Below are 19,023 nucleotides of genomic sequence, written 5' to 3' on the forward strand. Positions count from 1 at the left end.
GGGAGGGGAGGGGAGGGGAGGGAACTAGAAATTACAGGAGCCTCTTTTCCTTTCTCCCCAGACCCAGAACTAAGCATCTGAAGAAGCAAGCATGCAGAAACACCTGTGCCTTTTGATTTTGGTTCCACAGGAGTGTGAACTTACTTTTACTTTCAAGGCTTAACAAAAGCAAATCAAAGAAAATCTTGTCATTAACATGGTCTACGGATGAGTTCCAGGCCAGCCAGGATTACACAAAGGAACCCTGTCTCAACACAAACAAAAAACTACTAGGAAATTCAAAACAGATGGGAGAAATATAAGCTATTGGTCTTCCAATTTCTCTTACACCAAACAGTAAATGTTCTTTTAAGATAGTACTGGGTATTTAGAAATTACTGTTTTAGAAGCTCTGTGGTATTCTAGACAATCGCATCATTAGTTGACAATCTTTGTTCATAGAAAGTTATTTATGGATTTGCCTTAGCAGGTGAGAGTATTCACTGCTGTGCAAGCCTGCTGATCTGAGTTCCACATTGGGAATCTACATAGTCAGATGCAGTGGCACACACCTGAAATCTCAACACTCCTGCAATGACATGGAGAGAGGCAGAGTCCACAGGTGAGCTAGCCTGAGCCCAGAGTGCAGAGAGTCAGTCCACAGGTGAGATAGCCTGAGCCCAGAGTGCAGAGAGTCAGTCCACGGGTGAGATAGCCTGAGCCCAGAGTGCAGAGAGCCAGTCCACGGGTGAGCTAACCTGAGCCCAGAGAGCAGAGAGTCAGTCCACGGGTGAGCTAGCCTGAGCCCAGAGAGCAGAGAGTCCACGGGTGAGCTAGCCTGAGCCCAGAGAGCAGAGAGCCAGTCCACGGGTGAGCTAGCCTGAGCCCAGAGTGCAGAGTCAGTCCACGGGTGAGCTAGCCTGAGCCCAGAGAGCAGAGAGTCCACGGGAGAGCTAGCCTGAGCCCAGAGTGCACGAGATCCTGCCTCAGAAAGGCGGACAGCTAGTTCCTCGATTTTCCTGACTATCCACATGACACATCCACGTACATAATAAGCATTTCAAAATTGTTAATAAAAAAGGACATACCTTTATTTGGCTTTATAAGTAAACCAAGATATTAAATTAACAATAATTGCATGTTTCTCAGCTGTTTACTTGATCTTAGGCCTCACTGTCATCTGGAGAGTTAGGAACGAGTTCTAATCAAAGGTTCTACCACAAAGCTCCCAACGGGCTAACCTGGACTAGCACTGTGTCTCAATTCTAAAGTGGCGTGCGTGTCCTAGAGAGCCACACACGGACGTGGCAAGAAGCTTTCTCTCAACTACAGTCTAACTGCCTATACTCCTACCTCCATGCTGTGAGGGAGGAGAAGCGGAGAAAGACCATTTGGCTCCTACAGTAACAGCAGCACACCGATCTTCTAAATCACGTTACCTTGTCTCTTCAACTCAGCGTTATCCTCTTTGGTTCTTTTACTAAATCCTTGGGTACACAACCAGTCAGAGACTGTTCTGAGCACATCAACTATCCAGGTCAATAATAAAAATGGTTCCGCTGTTCCAATTTACTCTATTGCTAATTGAATGGTGCTCTTTTCAACTCTGCTAATGAAAATATCTTAGTCTTTGGAAAGTAAAAATATTCTCACATTAAAGGTAGAGTACGCTTTATCAAAACTTATGCTATAGACTATTATAAAAACAAAAATAGTTTAAGGATACTTTTTGGCAGAAGGTTCAGTAGATAAATACCCAAGTAGCCTAAAAAGATCACTATTATACTGATTCTAGGGTTAAAATGGATAAATGGAACGGCTCACTATTAAGAGAGCTTATATTACTTTTCAGTTTTTAACACTGTCCTAAATCAATTTCCATTTTAATGATACTCTATAAACATATGTACAACAAGAATCTAGATTTGGCTTCAGAACTATCTGCAAGGAAATATTAAATACACCAGCCCCTCGGGGACAGTTCCGCTCCTGTACCCAGGCCTTTTGCAGTGTTCCTATTTCTGAGAGATCAATACGTTTTTAGGTAAATAAATGTCATGGTTCTTTTCATGAACAGGCCTTAAATTCTTAAGCCATGGCAAAATCCCTTTCGTCCCCAAAAGCTCCTAAAGCCAACTGTATTGCAGAGTTTCAGACAGACTAAATTTAGCCAGTTCTGTTCATCCGAGGAATGCTGTGTGTCAGCTACACCGAAGCCCAAGGGCGGCCTGATAAGCACTGAATACAGGTCACGTCGCTCTGCAGCTAACAAACTCGAAGAGAGCCTGGACTCGGGGGCATTCAAAGCAGTTTTGTCATCAACAATCTAGTGTCCCCTGAGCCCCCATGTCGTTTCAGTTGCTAAGCAACTCTGGTGTTAATGTCTTAGAGGAGAAAACTTACCAGGCATCTGGCCGTTCATCTGGTTCTGCATGTGTGGGGCAGGAGGGCCCCCACCCACCATTCCATCTGAAGGCATGTTGTGAGATCGGGGCGGGGGCGGAGGGCCGCTCTGACTCATCCCTCCAGGACCCATGGGCATATTCTGTGTGGGCGGCTGAAAGAAGACAGCTTTAGTAAAGCAAGAGAAACAGAAAAAATTCATATGGAATGGCTGCTGTCTATATTAGTAAACTGAATACAAACAAAACAATAAATGCATATCAATGTCTTGTAATGTATCTTAATGATGGACTTATTAAAATCATATTTAATATCCCTCACAACCTCAAGTGCTTGGAAAGTAGACTACAGTTAAAGTGTGCTCTAACGTATACAATCTCACAGTGAAATGAAATTTTCTAATAGGCTATACAGACTTCATTTATTGACGATCTCTAATGTGTCTATTATTTAAATTACATTCAAAACCTAAGTGTCTTTTCATTATGAACATAGTTGGAAGTTTATTAATGGTAGACTTTTACCTGCAAATGAGATAACAACAGCACAGTACACAAACAGAGCGAGAAAGAACAATGTCTTCTACTTAGAGGATGAGCACTGGCCGTGAAAGAATGGCCAACAGCTCAGCTTATTTCTGCGCCCGTCAAGGGCTAGGAAAGGGGACCCAGACAGGGGCCTCTAAAGGACGCCTCTGACAAACTTTTGAAATTATTGAACACAACTACTCACTAAATATGAGAGCTCACAAAAGGGTTAAAGGCAACACACACACACACACACACACACACACACACAAAGATCTTCAACACTCTGTCCCACTTCTTAGGTGAAAAAGGCAAATGGCTGGTTAGTTTCTTTCCAAGCCCTCATTTTCAGTCTGCAGGTTACAAAGGTGTAAGATACACACTACTAAGGCCTACACCTCTCTTCTGCTGTCTCTCCTTCCTCCTTCCAGACCTTCTGCTGATGGCCTCTTCAGCAGCCCACCATATCTGTCACCTCTAATGCAGCTTTCAGATCTGAACACAGCAGCACTTGGCACACATCAGAAGACTCATTGTTAATGAATCGCTAACAGTTGCAGAAATATTGGTTCTTTCTATTTTTGCAGACCAGCCTGGCCTCAATCCCACACTATTCACCTGCCTCTGCCTCCTGAGTGCTGGGACTAAAGTATGCACCACCATCTCCAGGCAGTGTTTGGAAAACAAACAAACAAACAAACAAACAAAAACACTTTTTTCTTTCCTCCCTCTCTCTCCCCAAGACAGGGTTTCTCTGTAGCTTTGGAGCCTATCCTGGAACTAGCCTTGTAGACCAGGCTGTCCTTGAACTCACAGAGATTCCCCGGCCTCTGCCTCCAGAGTGCTGGGATTAGCAAGCAACACCACCACCCAGCTTTAATTTATCAGTAAATCCAGATCACTAATCTTTAGTAAAAATTTTAAAATCTCATATTCATGTCTTTGTTTAACTTGTATCATTACACACTTAACAATTTGGTTCTGATTTAAAAAGAAAAAAGAAACAAATCACAATTCTTAGTTTTAATTATTATCCATCACTTACAAATCTGATTAACTCTTTGCCATTCAATCTATAACACATCCTGGATCACTATTATCATTACAAGGCATAACAAACAAACACGCTTGATCATAAGTCATAAAGTGCTGGGAAACAAAAGCAAGCTGAAGAGAAACTGAAGGCTAGCCCACCAGAAAGAGTCAAATGTAAGACCACACAATGCCTTTGGCCTTTTCCTCTGCTGTGCTGTGTACAGGAAGAGCCCCAGTAGAAAGAAATAGATGTTTGGAATCTTTGACAAGCAGAAAAAAGAAAATTTAAGTATAAAACATCAAGAGCAGAACCATGTGAAGGGGAAACTGGTAGCCTGGAAGAGACAGAGGGAAGTAGATGCTGGGAGCTAGCTAACTGCTGGAGTGTGGGGCCACCAAGTCAGAGGGCTTTCATAGAGGACTGGAGGGGACTCAAGGCTCCTCTTAGACTAAGGTCGAACCCCAAGACTGGTCCTAACAAGTCTAACTCGAGCCTCACTAAATTTAAGATTATCCCTGGTATTTCAACACTGAAGGCAAATGACTCCCTTCGGAAGAAATAACACAGAAGTGTACTGCTGGAATCTTCAGCCACAAGCCTGACGTTCTGTTTAAAAAAAGAAAAAAAAGAAAAGAAAACTCACAGGGCATTATGAAAAGCAGGAGTAAACACCCAACACCAGCAGGACAGCTGTAACAATAGCAAAGTAAAAACTAGACAAAGCAGCAAGTATTAGAGGGACAGAAACATTCAGAGACTAGGTAGGGGTGTAAAAAAAAGTGCAGGCTCCAGGGCAAATCTCAACAAAGCTTAATACCAACTCAGCACTGAATCTAGCAATTTCAACTCTTGTACATACACTGCAAAACTTGCAGATAAAACACCCACTAAGGCATCCCTCAAAAGAACCCCCAGGTGAAGTGAATGTAATACCTGCCAGCAGCGAACGGATAAACAAACATGGAAAGTCATCACACAGAAACACTACAGTATATGCTTACCAGGGTGAGCCCAAAAGACACCAAGTGAAGGAGGCTACACAAGAGGCTGTCACGTGACTCCATCTTTACAAATGCCAGGTCAGCAAATAGAGGCAAACAGCAGATTAGTTGTTGCCAGTGAGTCGTAAAAAGGAGAACTGATTTAGTGGCATCAGACACAGGTTTTTCTTTTTTAAGAATTCTCCTTTTCTAATGTATAGGTGTTTAGCCTATATGTATAAAATACATATGTATACCACATGCCTGCCTGGTGTCCAAGGAGACCAGAATAAAGCATTGGATACATGGGAACTGGAGCTACAGATGCTGTGGCTGCCTCTCGGGTGTGGAAACTAAACCCAGGTCTTTCACAAAACCAGCTCATGCTTTTAGCCACTGAGCCAGCTGTCCAGCGCAGATGGGAACTGTTGTGTTTTGTGTGTGAAATGACACAGTGTAATGGTAAAGGCTGTGTGCTTTACAATGGCCAACAGAGAGACTGTTTTATAGAAATTTTACTTCAATCCAAAAGGACTAAACAAATCAGAGGATAATAGTAAAGTTTTAAATTTTTATTTTTTTTTATATGTGCATCGGGGATAGGGGGGAATTGTCAGAATGCAATCGGAGAGAGCTGGTTCTCTCCTTTCATAATGTGGGTCCCAGGAATCAAATTCAGATTGTTAGGCTTGGCACCTTTACAGGTTAAACAACCTCCCTAATTCTATAAATAATAAAGACATGTAAAGCATTCAAATTTTTGAGTTGTCAAAAACTTAAAAGTAACCATGTTTGATATTAGCAAAAACGGGAGAAAAAAAAACAAAAAAATCAGGAAAATGGAGAATTTCTGTAAAGTCCTATAAGAAAGTCAGGTGTAAATCCCTGAATTAGAAATAAAATCACAGAAATTAAGACAGCAATAGTTAGAAACAACAGAACAGGTCTGGGATGTGATTTATAAACGGAGACGTACAAGAGGGACAAGACAAACAAACCAAAGGAGTGCCCATGAGCTGGGGACAGAACTATTGTTAAGAGCGTGTCTAGCACACAAAAGGCCCTGGGGTTGAGGCCAGCACAAAGTGCAAAAGCCCATACAACATCTACCTGGAGTTAGAGAACAGAAGAGAACAGAGCAGGAGATCCTGGCTGAGCTTCCCAAAGCTAAGCAACGACTCCTGTGAAGCGCAAAGAAACACACAGAGCGATAACAAACCAGCCACAACTCCACACGAAGACAAAACACTCTTCTCTCCATCCTGAGGATGAAATAAAAATTCTTTAAGGTGAGCAAAAGCTAGAATTTGTTACAAGAAAGAGGTTCACTGAAAAATAACCAGGGTCTGTAAACACAGCTAACCAGTGCAGACATGAGTTCTGTTCCCAACCTGTAAGCTCCAGCTCCAGGGGACCAGACAACTTTTCTGCCTCCGAGGACAAGAGAAACAAAGAAAGTGCAAGCACGTAGGCAAACTCTCATATACAGGAAGAAATTCCGTGAACCTTTTAAACAGTAAATAACTATAGAGGAGCACATGTTTGAAAGTGTATGGAGGAATGAATGAATTAGTAAATATATCAACTAACAGAAATGACTATTAACATTCACAATAACGATGACATAAGAGGGGCTGAGCCATGGGTACCAGAAGGAAAAGAGGACACTCTCCGGGATGAACCCAGACACCCAACAGCAGGAATGACCGTAGAGCTGTGCACTTCTTATCACAACTTTAAGATCCTGGTTCAAAAAGGACCCAGAACCATGAGATACAGCAAGATTATACAGATGGTAGTTTGCGGTTTAAAGAAAATCAAACTCTGATTCTTTAGACTACCAATAACCAACAACCCTTAGCAGGAATTATCAAGAAAAAAGAGAACATACAAATTTTACAGAAACTAAGGGTCAGGCAGCAACTAACACTCAACAGACTAAGAGACAGCTAGAGACCTTCAGAACAACTTTAACAGGTGTCTGATAATCCAGATGAAGTAGACAAAGCATCTGAAATATGTAGCTTAAGGAAACGGACACAAAATACAGCAAGTCTGAGAGCTGTGTGTGGCTCAGCAGTAGGGCACTATTATACACCGTGTGACCCTGGATTCAGCTACCAGCACCAAAAAAGGAAGGAAGTGGGGAGGTAAATTTGAAAAATGTTCTATTAAAAAACTTGATCCATATTTTTAAATCTTTTCTGAAGAAATCTCTTGTGAGCTTTTATTATTGTTTCATACATAAATTACTTAGGAATAAAAAAATACCATATGGAAATCCATATATATGTAACCGTTGAGAAATAAAACTAAGAGAGCAGATGCCAATTCGTTATGAGGCCATCACACTCTGACGGAGGTATTTCAGAAGACAATTTACAGACATTACAAACCTGAACACACCACGAGCAAATCAAGTCTAGAATGGTGGACAATGGGCTTCACTGTAGGAATGCAGGTCAGCAGGACTGTGAACGAGGACAAAAAGCTCCAAACTAGCAAAGTGAAGTCTACAGAGAGCTAGGAAGAGAAACCAGGTGGCTCAGAAGGTCAGGGTGCCTGAGCCCCACAGTGAAAGGCTGATGACCACAGTAAGACCCCAAGAATCCATTCAAGGTAGAAGAAAACGCTCAAGTTTGACCCATTTCCCACAGTACACCATGGTGATCACAACCCCGTCCCACTCACATAGAATATAACCATTCTTTTTTAAAAGAACAAAAGAGGCATTCACACCCAAATAAAACTAATATACAAAAAGTTTATAACCAACATCATCTTATTAATGAAATATTGCACTCATGTCCCTGTGGTTCAAGAATAAAACAAAAATATTTACTAATACTGATAAACCAAAAAGCAAATCAAAGTCAGAAGTAACTAGAAAAAAAGCAACAATGACAGAAGACTGGGAAAGGAAACCACATCATAGTTTCCTCAGATACAGGACTGAGCACACACATGTGCACACATGTAGAATGAGAAGACACATACATCAACTATGTTACTGTTTATTTCCACAAATTGAAAATGAAAATATCAACTGGTAGCATTTAACCTAAGAAGAGATGTACAACATCTTTATAGAGAAACATTGTTAAGAGCAACTGAAAACTCCAACAGAAGGACATGCCATCTTCATTCAATGCATAAGATAATAGATTTCCCTAATGTTAACCTACAGATGCCATGTAACACATATCAAAACCACAGCTGGCTTTTCTCCTGAATTCACAAACTCATTCCAACATTTACTAGTACATGAAAAAGGTTTAGAATCACCATAGCAATCTTAACAACAATTAGTAGCAAATATAAAGACTTAACTAGAAGGTACAATAATAAGACCATGTGGTTGGTGCAAGGACAGATTAAAAAGACTGAGAAAAGAGAATAGAGAATTGATCATTCAGTGGTCAAGGAACAGTCTCCAGTAAGTGGTACCGAAGCAACAGTGTGATATGTGATAGATCATGGGTGAACTTCTCTTGTCCTACCAGAAACTGAACCTAGGACCCTCACGCATGCTGGTCAGCTGCTACTAATTCACACCCACCAACTACTGAATAAACTTTTAAGAAAATATAGGCATATCTTCATAACCTTGTTAAAGGAAAATGAGAACCAAACAACAATGCCATTACAAGCAAAGGGCATGTGAGAGAGACAGAGATCACAGACTACTCTTCCATGGCAGAGCTCTGGCTTTCAGGCTCAGGTTTTATTTTAAAAATTCCTACAATCAATTACAAAAAGTTCAAGGAATTAAAAACTAGCCAAGAAAGGGACGCTAGAAACTCTGGGGATTATAGCATGGTTCTCACAATTAACAATCACATGGAATTATGGAAACTCATCTGAACACTTCAAAGGATGGGTTTACTTTGAGTGAATTATATGTCAAAGGTTACTTTATTTTCTACCATTCCTAGGATGAGAATTACTGAGCTCCCACTGCCTACTCCCAACATCCTAAACATTTCTTCATTTCTGAGTCCAATTCTAATTCCCACGCCTGTCTCTGTAACTCTACTATGCAGCAGGTTACATAAGGGTACGGGCCACGATCACATTATTTGCTAATTGTTGACGCCTCCAATGATCGAATCAACTTGATAAATATTTGAGAGATGATATGAAATTGTTTTCCCCAGTGCTGGGAATCTAATTGATCTAAGCCAGGGCCTTGTGCACGCGCACAGGTGCTCTTCTGCTAACCTTCCTCCTATCCCTCACTGCTTCTTCACCTCTTCTGGAAATCTCCCAGATGAGAATCTCCCAAGTCTGGGTGAAGGCAGTTCTACCCTGAAAACAGTGGAGCCATCCCAACAGCTCTTTCTCGTCCCCACTGGCATTATACTCTCAGCACACGCTCTGGCCTCTACTCTACACCTGGGATGTAACCATGTCTACTGCTTCCTGGACCATCGCCCTGGTGCAGCTATTGCCATCTCTGGGGTATAACAGTTGCCTCCTGATTCCCTTCAACCCACCCCCTTTTGTACCATCCTTTCCAGTCTGCACAGGATCTTATTAAAATGGAACAACTTCTCAAAACTCTCTAAAAGCTTTAATTTTCAGAGTATACACCCAAGTCCTTAGAATCAAAAAAGCAATCTTCTGTTGACATGCCACTTCAGTTACTGTATATACTGGCCCTTGCCTTCATCCTGTTCCCTCAATAAGACACAGTTTCTCAGTGAGGTGCAGCTTCCTTCCACTTTGCACATCCCATCCTGCAATACTGTCCCCAATACATGATTTCTGCTCTTTCCTTCCCTCTCCATAGCTTACTATCTTTCAACACCCTACCCGATCTTTTACTAAACCTGCCTTGCCTGATGGAAGACAGAACAAGACCGTGGTGGTTTCTGGCTGTTTTGCTCACTGACACTTCAAAAGTACTAATTACTACAGCCTGACATATTGTAAACTATATACAGTTAATAAATTAATGAGCTCAAAATTTCAGTTTACCATAAAATTATAAGTCAGTGTATCAAATTACCTTCAATATCGCTTTCGAATATAAATATACAACAAAGCAAAAGCTTTAGCTTCCTTATTCTTAGTATAATTGGCATTAATAAAGCTCCCCACAAGGAGGCACTAAAACGACACAGAAACCTAAGAATCAAAACTAGCAACAAGAAGAGATAAGTGTACACAAAACGCTGCCTAAAGCTGCTAAGAGCTAGACCCACAAACAAGAGCCTCGTCATGCACTGAGACAGGCCGCACAGCCACCGCTGGCACACTTCCTTTACTTTCCGGCCCTCACTCAGTCTTTCAAAAGTGAACACACACACATATAGGTATATACCATACCTATGTGCATATATATATATTCATCATATTTAATACATACACATACATTCATCTTAAACAGCTTAGGAATGTCTCTCATATTCACTCATTCGCACAATAAATTTCAGGATGCTATCATAAGCAGTATTGAATAGAAATTCAGGTGTTAAGTATCATCAGTTAATTTCCAAAACTAGATTATCCTTACTCCCAAACTAGAAAGCAGAAAGAAAAAGGAAGGAAGGAAGGAAGGAAGGAAGGAAGGAAGGAAGGAAGGAAGGAAGGAAGGAAGGAAAGAAAGAAAGAAAGAAAGAAAGAAAGAAGGAAGGAAGCTCAATTTTGACTGGGCGACCTTCCACAGTTAATGCTCCCACCTACATCTGCAGGATGACCACTCTCAGAAACTTCCTAGGCTCCAGGCGCTCATCTATTGGACTCTCCTTGGTTTTAGTACCAGGTTCCCGATCAACTCAATCTTCCTCATTCATGAGAGCAAGTACTTCAAACCAAATATTATACTTCACCTCAGTTCTGACTACCCGAGTTTATCCAACTTCAACATTCTAATTAATGAACAGTCATTAAGATGATGTCTACTTTTGTAGGCCAGGTTGTCCTAGAGTGACTCTCCTAAGTAAGGCTCCCAAGTGTTGGATTATAGACATCATGTGTCCTAATTTTACATAAGGAAAGCAAATGGGGGGGGGTCCTCTTCCCAGGAGAATTTTCTAGAATATACTTCAAAATAAACAAAACAACAGGCTGAGGATACACTTATGGGAAACACAAAGCACATTTAAATCTCTGGGACTCATCTCTAAGAACACAGAAAATTAAATGAAGGATTTATTACTGTACCTAGTGTAAGCAATTATACAGAAGGTATAATGGAAAGGTATCCTGGCATTCGGGAGCCACACCACCCAACAAAATTCACAGAAGAGATTTTTCTGAGGGGAAGAATCAGGAGGGTGGCTGCCTCTGTTCGGGCAAGGAGCAGCAGGGGAGTTAGCAGAAGAAGGCAGGTTATATGGAGTTTCTGGGGGGGTGAGGAGTAGTGGGATTTCAAGCCCAGAGCTTGTGGATTTTATTCTGTAGGGTGGGGCAGGGTCCAGCTTTAGGAGAGTAGTGTTCTATGGGTGGAATCTGGCAGTTTGAGGACCTCAGGGGAAAGCCGTGGCCACTAGTGTGCTCCAGGGGCTTACACTTGGAGTTAGGCTAGCTGCTACCCATCTGCATCTCCTCCCCCACGGCACTTGGGTTACATGTGGGTGCTGGGATCCAAAATCAAATCTTCATGTGTGGTGGTCTGAATGAAAGTAAGAAAGACACCTAGAAATAGATGACTTCCAAATGAAGATTTTGTTGCCTGAGTGTGAAACAAGAGTCTATTGTGTACTCCACAGACCTTTCAACACAGTTTGAAAAAGATTCGTCTGTGACTGTTATAGGACAGACTTCGTAGGGAGATGCAAGACATTTGCTTGTTCACCCCAGAGAGGGAGCCCATGATAGACCAAAGTACAGATACCACCAAAGTCCAACTTGGTGAACCAGCATGTTTTATTGGGGATACTTATGGAATATGGGTGAGGGGTTACTTACAGTAGCAGAAATGACTCAAGACAGCTGTTTCATTAAAATTCACCCCAAGTGGGTAGCAGCTTACAAAAGCTGGGTTATAGAAGAAACAGGAGCAGACATATAAATGAAGTCTCTTTGAAGGGTGTTTTAGATTCAGTACAAACTAAAGCATCAATATTTGCCTGATCTTCTGGTGAAGGGTTTTTGTTTTATTGTTTTTAGCATAAGAAAACAATGTAGAAAGATTGATTTGATTGCTTCAAAAAATGGATAAGAATTTTACATACCTTAAATGCTTATAACTGAAGATGGCTTCCATGCATATTTTATAGAGAACATTTTGTATTACTGTAGAAATGCTGTGTATATTTAATGTATTTTACACAGCAGATGAGACTACTAGTTCTGAGAGATTAGGGACCACTCAGCAAGGGAGTCATCCTATGCTGGAGGAGACAGACCTATGTGCATGGATTTTTATATCTTTTTGTGAATAGAAGAGTATGTGTGTCTTTTTCAGAAACAGAGAAATTTTTAAAGGATTGTTAGTCTAGAGGGCCAATATCCAAGGTGATCCTGACCACCACATATGCACCCTGGCATATACCCACATGCAATGCATAAATGCATGCAAGACACAGCAGCAGAGTGCTGGCCCTGGATTCACCACACAATGGCAGAGGGAAAAAGAGCAGATCAACAGATGTGACACAGCGACACACACACACGGCTGTCTTCGAATGTTCGACAGCAACAGCATTTATTCTTCTGCTTTACTTACTGTATGGATAAAAGCTCTATTAAATTTAGTCATAAAGGGCCTTTATGGCTCTCTTAGAACACTTATTGAACTTAAAAACTAAAATCAATTTGCTAAAGCTTTTGGAAAAAAGGAAAGCCATTAATTATCACCCATGGGTTTTTCAGTTAAATGTAACATCACCCAAAAATTGTAGGCTAGAAACTGAAGGTATTACATAAGACTATCAATTTTTATTCATAGACCAATCTTCCATTCTATACATACAAGTCATTTATAACTACCTTTAATAAAGTTAAAATTTCATACAAATAATTAAATAAAACACTATTGTACTTTTTGTTGTACTATCTGAAACTCAGTACCCAAAGTGAATTAAATGAAAAGCAAATAAATAGTGGCCAGCAGCTTTGGTGATGGAACTGCCTTTGTCTTTCTGCTCCTATTTATAACCACAACCAAGCTGGACTCCGGTGGCATCCATACTTTGGTCTGACATGGGGTTCCTACCTGGGGTGAGTAGAGGTGTATGCTGTGCCTCCCTGAGAAAACAGTGTCATCCAACAATGCACTGTATGCATGCCTTGAACCCAAGGTCAGACGAGTGTCCACTTCCCTGGAACCAGACTTAAAGCCATTTGAACTGCACAGTAAGTTTGAGGCCAGCCTAGACTACTGTCTGTATTAATAACACAATGAGGATAATAATGCAATGGGATTCTAAGTCCAAAAAGCTTGAAAAATACTTCAACACAGAAAAATCAAAGTCAAAAATTGATTCTTTAGAGAAATTTTAAAAATCGTAACTTAAGGGTGTCAAGAATGACAGAAGTCACAAGAATATAAAATTATACAAAAATTCAAGATCTCCATATAACCTGCTGTTATTAGAAAGATTATTTCATCAACTTTATAGAAATAAATTTAAAATGCTACTAAAATATCAAAAGGCACATCTTACCAAAATAGACAATGTACAAAATATAAAACAATAAACTCCCTACCTTCTTGAAAGAAATATAAACACTTTCATGCAAAGGAAACTAGATTCAGATACTTTTCTACAGAAGCTTGCCAACCATTTAAAAAGTCAAATTTAAAACACTATTTCAGATTAAGAAAAAGCAAGAAAATTTCATTTTATAAAGCCTGCAACAATCAATAAACAGACAGAAGCACTATAAGAAAGAAAAATCACAAGCGCGCACACACAGACCCACACACCTGTAATCCCAGCACCTTGGAAGTAAAAGCAGGATTCCTAGTGCCAAGGCTACCCTGGGCTAAAAAGCAAGTTCCAGGTCAACTTCAGCTACAATGAGCTGTCCTATCTCAAGAAGAGAAGCGAAGAAGAAAGGCCATGACCAGGTGAGTATACACAAGAAAGTCAACAGGACTCACTGGTGAGTTTTCCAGTGTAAGTTACCACACTGAGAGATTAAAGAAGGAAAGCACAAGCTCACCTCACTACGTGCAATACAGTCAAGATACACACTCTTAATTAGCACACCAGAAATCAAAGCGGACTTGCTTATTTTGATAAAAGTTATCTATAAAATACTAGAGCAAATCTTAATGGTCAAACAGTTAAACTCTCCCTTTAAGATCAGGAACCAGACAAGGTTATCCCACATTATCACCAAGAACAAAAGGTGTCATAATTGGCAGGGAACAAACAGAATTCCTGTTCACAAATGACAAACTGTGACTACAGAAAGCAAATGCCAGCAATGCCCAAGAGGCTAAGACTGAAAATCCACTGCATTTCCATGCAGATGGCAGATGAGATTAGAACAAAGCTTAAAAACAAAGACAGGTAGATAGAGGTGCTCAGGCAGCAGAACAAGCCTGGGACCTCCATTCCATCACTGGAACTCACGGAGAGGTAGAAAGAGCAGGGCTGTCCTGAGTGCTGTGGCATATGGGCACACACCCCTGAATGGTGTGCATAGTACTATGCCAATGAAAGCAGAAAAATCCTTCAGGAGAGAAAGCCAGAAACTAAACTCAGACACTGAAGGAATGAAAAAGGAAAGCATAAAACGCTCTTGATTTGAAAGACTCTTCTGTAAGGTGTCAATTCTTCCCAAAATGACTTAAGTCCAGGTAATAATGAAAATCCCATCAGTATTAGACAGGATAACAACCTGACATACTGGTATTTGAGTTATATGGACATCTGAAGGCTAATTGTAGCCAGGGTACTCTTGAGGAGGAAAGAAGGAAGAAGTGGTGTATTATCAGGTGTGACAAGATCATGGAATTAATTTAGAAAGACCAACACAACAGAGGTCCAACACAGATCCACACATATACCAACACTTGATAAATGATACAGGTGGTCAAATAAACCAGAATAAAAAAAAAATCATTTCCAAAGATGTTAAGACAGAGAACTAGTTGTTCGGAAGTGAATAGAACAAGCCAATGCCTCCCACTGTCCTGAGAAATCAACTCAAGGGTAATGAAGTTTAAGGCAATAACCATACAAACAATTTCATGTTCAAAACTAAACGTGTTAAATATCCCCAGGAGGATGCAGCTTACTTAAGGTCAAGGATTTTACTATCAGGGTACTCTTATGTTCTTATTCAGTGCACTATAAAGCAATCAACTACAAACTTATAGATGAAGAGAGGGGATACCGACAAAATCAAAATCCAGTAAAAGTAAGCCGGGCAGTGGTGGCGCACACCTTTAATTCCAGCACTTGGGAGGCAGAGGCAGACAGATCTCTGTGAGTTCGAGACCAGCCTGTTATACAGAGCTAGTTCCAGGACAGGCTCCAAAACCACAGAGAAACCCTGTCTCGAAAAACCAAAAGAAAAAAAAAAAAAAAGAATCCAGTAAAAGTAGTTTCTGAGGTGAGCATGGTGGTGCATGCCTTTAGGAAGCAGAGGCAGATGGGTCTCTGGGAGCTTACGCCAGCCTTGTCTATATAGCAAAGTTTGAGCCAGTCAGGGCTACACAGTGAGATCTTGTCTCAATGAATTAAAATAATTTATGGAAGTAGAACCACCACTCAGATCTCAAATTCTTAAAAACATTTTTTTCTGGTTGTGTCTACTAAAAATGCTCAATAACCATGAAAATCTAAAATAATGAATGTTCCATGCATTCAAATTGGTCTTTGAGCACTAATCCCCAAGTGAATGAGGAGGAAATGAAAGAAAACTCCTGGGAAAAAAACGATTCTATTTCTTGGGCATAAAAGTCTGACATCTTGGATCCTGAAAGTACTGCATCACCCTGACATGATCCAACAGAAGATCCATAGTACCCAGATGTAACTTCAAACCCAGCTTGGAGGCTCTCCCCTATTATCAGTCTGTGCCACCAGTTTGAGACGCAGGGCCATGTTATAAAACTGGGAGACAGAATTCAGAGTATGGTAAAATCTGCACAACACGTGGCTCAGTTTCCCCAACAAGTAAATGGAGATATAAATGGATAAACTGTCAGATACACCCACCAATGACAACGCCAGGATTTTGTCTGAACATGAGCAATCAATCAAAGGTTTGTTGAGTAAAGTGACATTCTAAGATGCTGAGAAAATAGTTTGTTTTGCTGTGAAGGATGGCAGTCCTGAGAGTTGAAGATTCATATGCAAATGTTTAATACTGAAATTGATGTGGGAGTGATTTCTTATTAATAAAGAAACTGCCTAGGCCCATTTCATAGGCCAATCCTTAGGTAGGTGGAGAAAACAGAACAGGATGCTGGGAGAAAGAAGCCGAACAGAGAGTCGCCATGATTCTCCCACTCCAGGCAGACGCAGGTTAAGATCATTCCTGGTAAGTCAGCTCATGGGCCACACAGAATAATAGAAATGGGTTAGATCAATATGTAAGAGCTAGCCATAAGAGGCTGGAACTAATGGGTCAGGCAGTGATTAAAAGAATACAGTTTCCGTGTAATTATTTCGGGTAAAGCTAGCTGTGGGGGCGGCCAGGTGCCAGGGACGCAGCCCCGCCGCTCTAATTTCAACATGAAATGATACGGAATATCCCAGACACATTAGCAACTTACTTAGTAATTAAAAGTAAACTAAATAGCACTCAGGAGGCAGAGGCAGGCAGATCTCTGTGAGTTCCGAGGCCAGCCTGGTCTACAAGAGCTAGTTCCAGGACAGGCTCTAAAATTACAGAGAAACCCTGTCTCAAAAACCAAAGAAAACTAAATAGATAGGGTAGACAGGTGAATGGACACAGCTTCCCTGGGGAAGCGAGTGCTTTAGGTGAATTAATTCAAACATCCAAATCAGATGAGTGAAGACAGGAAGGCCCTTAGAGAGTACAACAGGCGTGTGTGCTCAGGGTAAACCAGGGCTTAGGACACAAAACTCAGCATCACCAAAACCAGCTGTGTTAATCACATAGCTACAGACATGGACTTCACACACTTTCAAGGGACTTACTGCTGGCAGGAGAGACTGCATATTTTGATTAGAGTCTGCTATTGTAGCAAGGTATACCAGGTTCGTATGCAACATCTGCTGATACCTATTAAAACAAAACAAATACCAATATTAAAAAATCTTCCTATCTACTTAAAAACAAGCAGCATTATAATTATTTTTAGAGCTTAATGAAAAATGTGTTACCTGAACATCAATAGAACCTCAACTTTTCCTCTGCAAAATAATTCCAAATGATACATGCTACATTTAAGATAATGGGAACACAGAGTGATTTCACCATATGCTAGAGACGGTTTAGTTAGTATTATGTGTACATACCTTACTTATATGTAAACCAGTGCTATGAGCTAGCAGCTCTTACTCTCTCCTTACCGGTAGCCTGAGGAATTATGGTTTAGAGACTGCTGAGGTATTACACACGATTTCATAACTGGTCAAGAGAATAACTGACGCCCAGCGTCAGACAAACAGTATGTTAGGTTTTACAAGAACTGAAATAAAGAAGTTCAGTGAACTATGCTTACCACGCCATCCCACCCTCATGCTTCCTTCTGCTTTTGTTGTAGCTCATTGTTTACAGACAGGGTTTCATTAGATAGGCCTGACTGACCTGAAACTCACGATGTAGCCCAGACGAGCTGCAACTCAGAGATCCACCTGCCTCTGCTTCCCAAGTGCAGACATAAACAAAATGATAGGACACTAAAATCATTAACAAATCACTTTAAAACAATAAAGTGAATTCTTAATACTTGGGCTATATGGTTAAATATAAGTAGAAAAAATAGCTTTTGGTAACACTGTCTAATAATTAAAGTTGCCTTAAAATTTTTAAAGTTAACTCATATAAAACCAAAAACTGGCAGTGATCTAAATCCCTGTCTGATCTCAGTACATGAGCAGAACAAGCCCCACACATACAAATTTAAAACCTACACCAAAATGTACCAGTTTCAAGAGCTCCTTTCCAGAGGGCAGGCATGGGACACAGGCCTTTGGCCCCTGTACTTGACAAAGCTGGTACAGAAACACAGGCTAGCCTGGGAATGCAGCAAGACAGAACCCAAACACCAAAAACCCGTTATTAGAGAAACTAGCTATAAATTTTAAATGAATGTCAAAAGAATTTATTCAAATAAATGAAGTATTTCATTTCACATCCAGATTGAAATAGTTCTCACCGATTTCACGTTTCGGGAAAAGCTTCCACACTAAGAAGCCTACACTTTTAGTCCCACTCCTCACATACACCTAATCTGAAAGGAGACATTTGTAAGGGTCCTTGGGTAAGCACAGACAATAAATGATTACTATGTTTAATTATGTTTTTGGAATTCTTCAAACAAGACTGACAGTAAACAGCAGTTGGGACTGTTTTATAATTTTATAGAAGTCTTGCATGGAACTAATACCACCTTACCCTATTCAAAACCAATCAAACAGTCTTTTTTGGTTTTGACTTTTTTTTTTTGAGACAGGGTTTCTCTGTGTAGCCCTGACTGTCCTGGAACTCCCTCTGTAGTCTGTAGGTTGGCCTCAAATTTAGAGAACCGCCTCAATTCTGGCCTCTGACCTCTAAATTCTGGGATTAAAGGAGTGTCCTACCATGGCCAGCCCTCAAAAAATGTTAAATTTTTATTCATGGTGGTAGGAGCAGTAAGAGGGCCCTGGGTTCGACCAGAGTAGTTCCTCTCCTTCCACCATGTGGGTTCTGGGTATCGGACACACTTTTTCTTCTGAGTTTTAGAATGTGGGTATGATCCTCAAGTGTGAGCTTTCTAGGACTACCAACTATACCATGGCAAATAAAAATGCCAACCTGAAGCCTTTGCCCACACATTACCATAACAAAGCTTGGGTACGCTGATTAGCCTAGCCAGCCTCAGAAAGTCACTTTCAGTGTCCCAACAGGAGCTCCAGCAGGCCTTTAAAGTCCCTGCAGCTCTAAATGTCTACACACAAACACAACTCATTTAAATTTTCAAGATATTTACCTAACTGCTCAATATCAGATCTTTTAA

At 40.7% G+C, this 19,023-nt stretch overlaps 1 protein-coding gene across 4 annotated transcripts in view; it reads right to left on the reverse strand.

Annotated features, from left to right (window-relative positions):
- Ss18 (SS18, nBAF chromatin remodeling complex subunit) overlaps positions 1-19,023 on the reverse strand; it is a 55,381-nt gene that overhangs the window by 26,457 nt on the left and 9,901 nt on the right. For 3 of the 4 annotated variants that reach the window (XM_026783545.1, XM_005355782.3, XM_005355780.3), the window contains exons 3-4: positions 17,000-17,084; positions 2,383-2,536 (exon numbers count right to left, since the gene is read on the reverse strand). In XM_026783545.1, the coding sequence (XP_026639346.1) occupies positions 2,383-2,536; positions 17,000-17,084 (239 nt within the window). The remainder of the gene's footprint in view (positions 1-2,382; positions 2,537-16,999; positions 17,085-19,023) is intronic. The other variant, XM_026783546.1, reaches the window with a different exon arrangement.

This window comes from Microtus ochrogaster, chromosome 18, assembly GCF_000317375.1.
Source record: "Microtus ochrogaster isolate Prairie Vole_2 chromosome 18, MicOch1.0, whole genome shotgun sequence".
In the NCBI taxonomy this organism is placed as follows: domain Eukaryota; kingdom Metazoa; phylum Chordata; class Mammalia; order Rodentia; family Cricetidae; genus Microtus; species Microtus ochrogaster.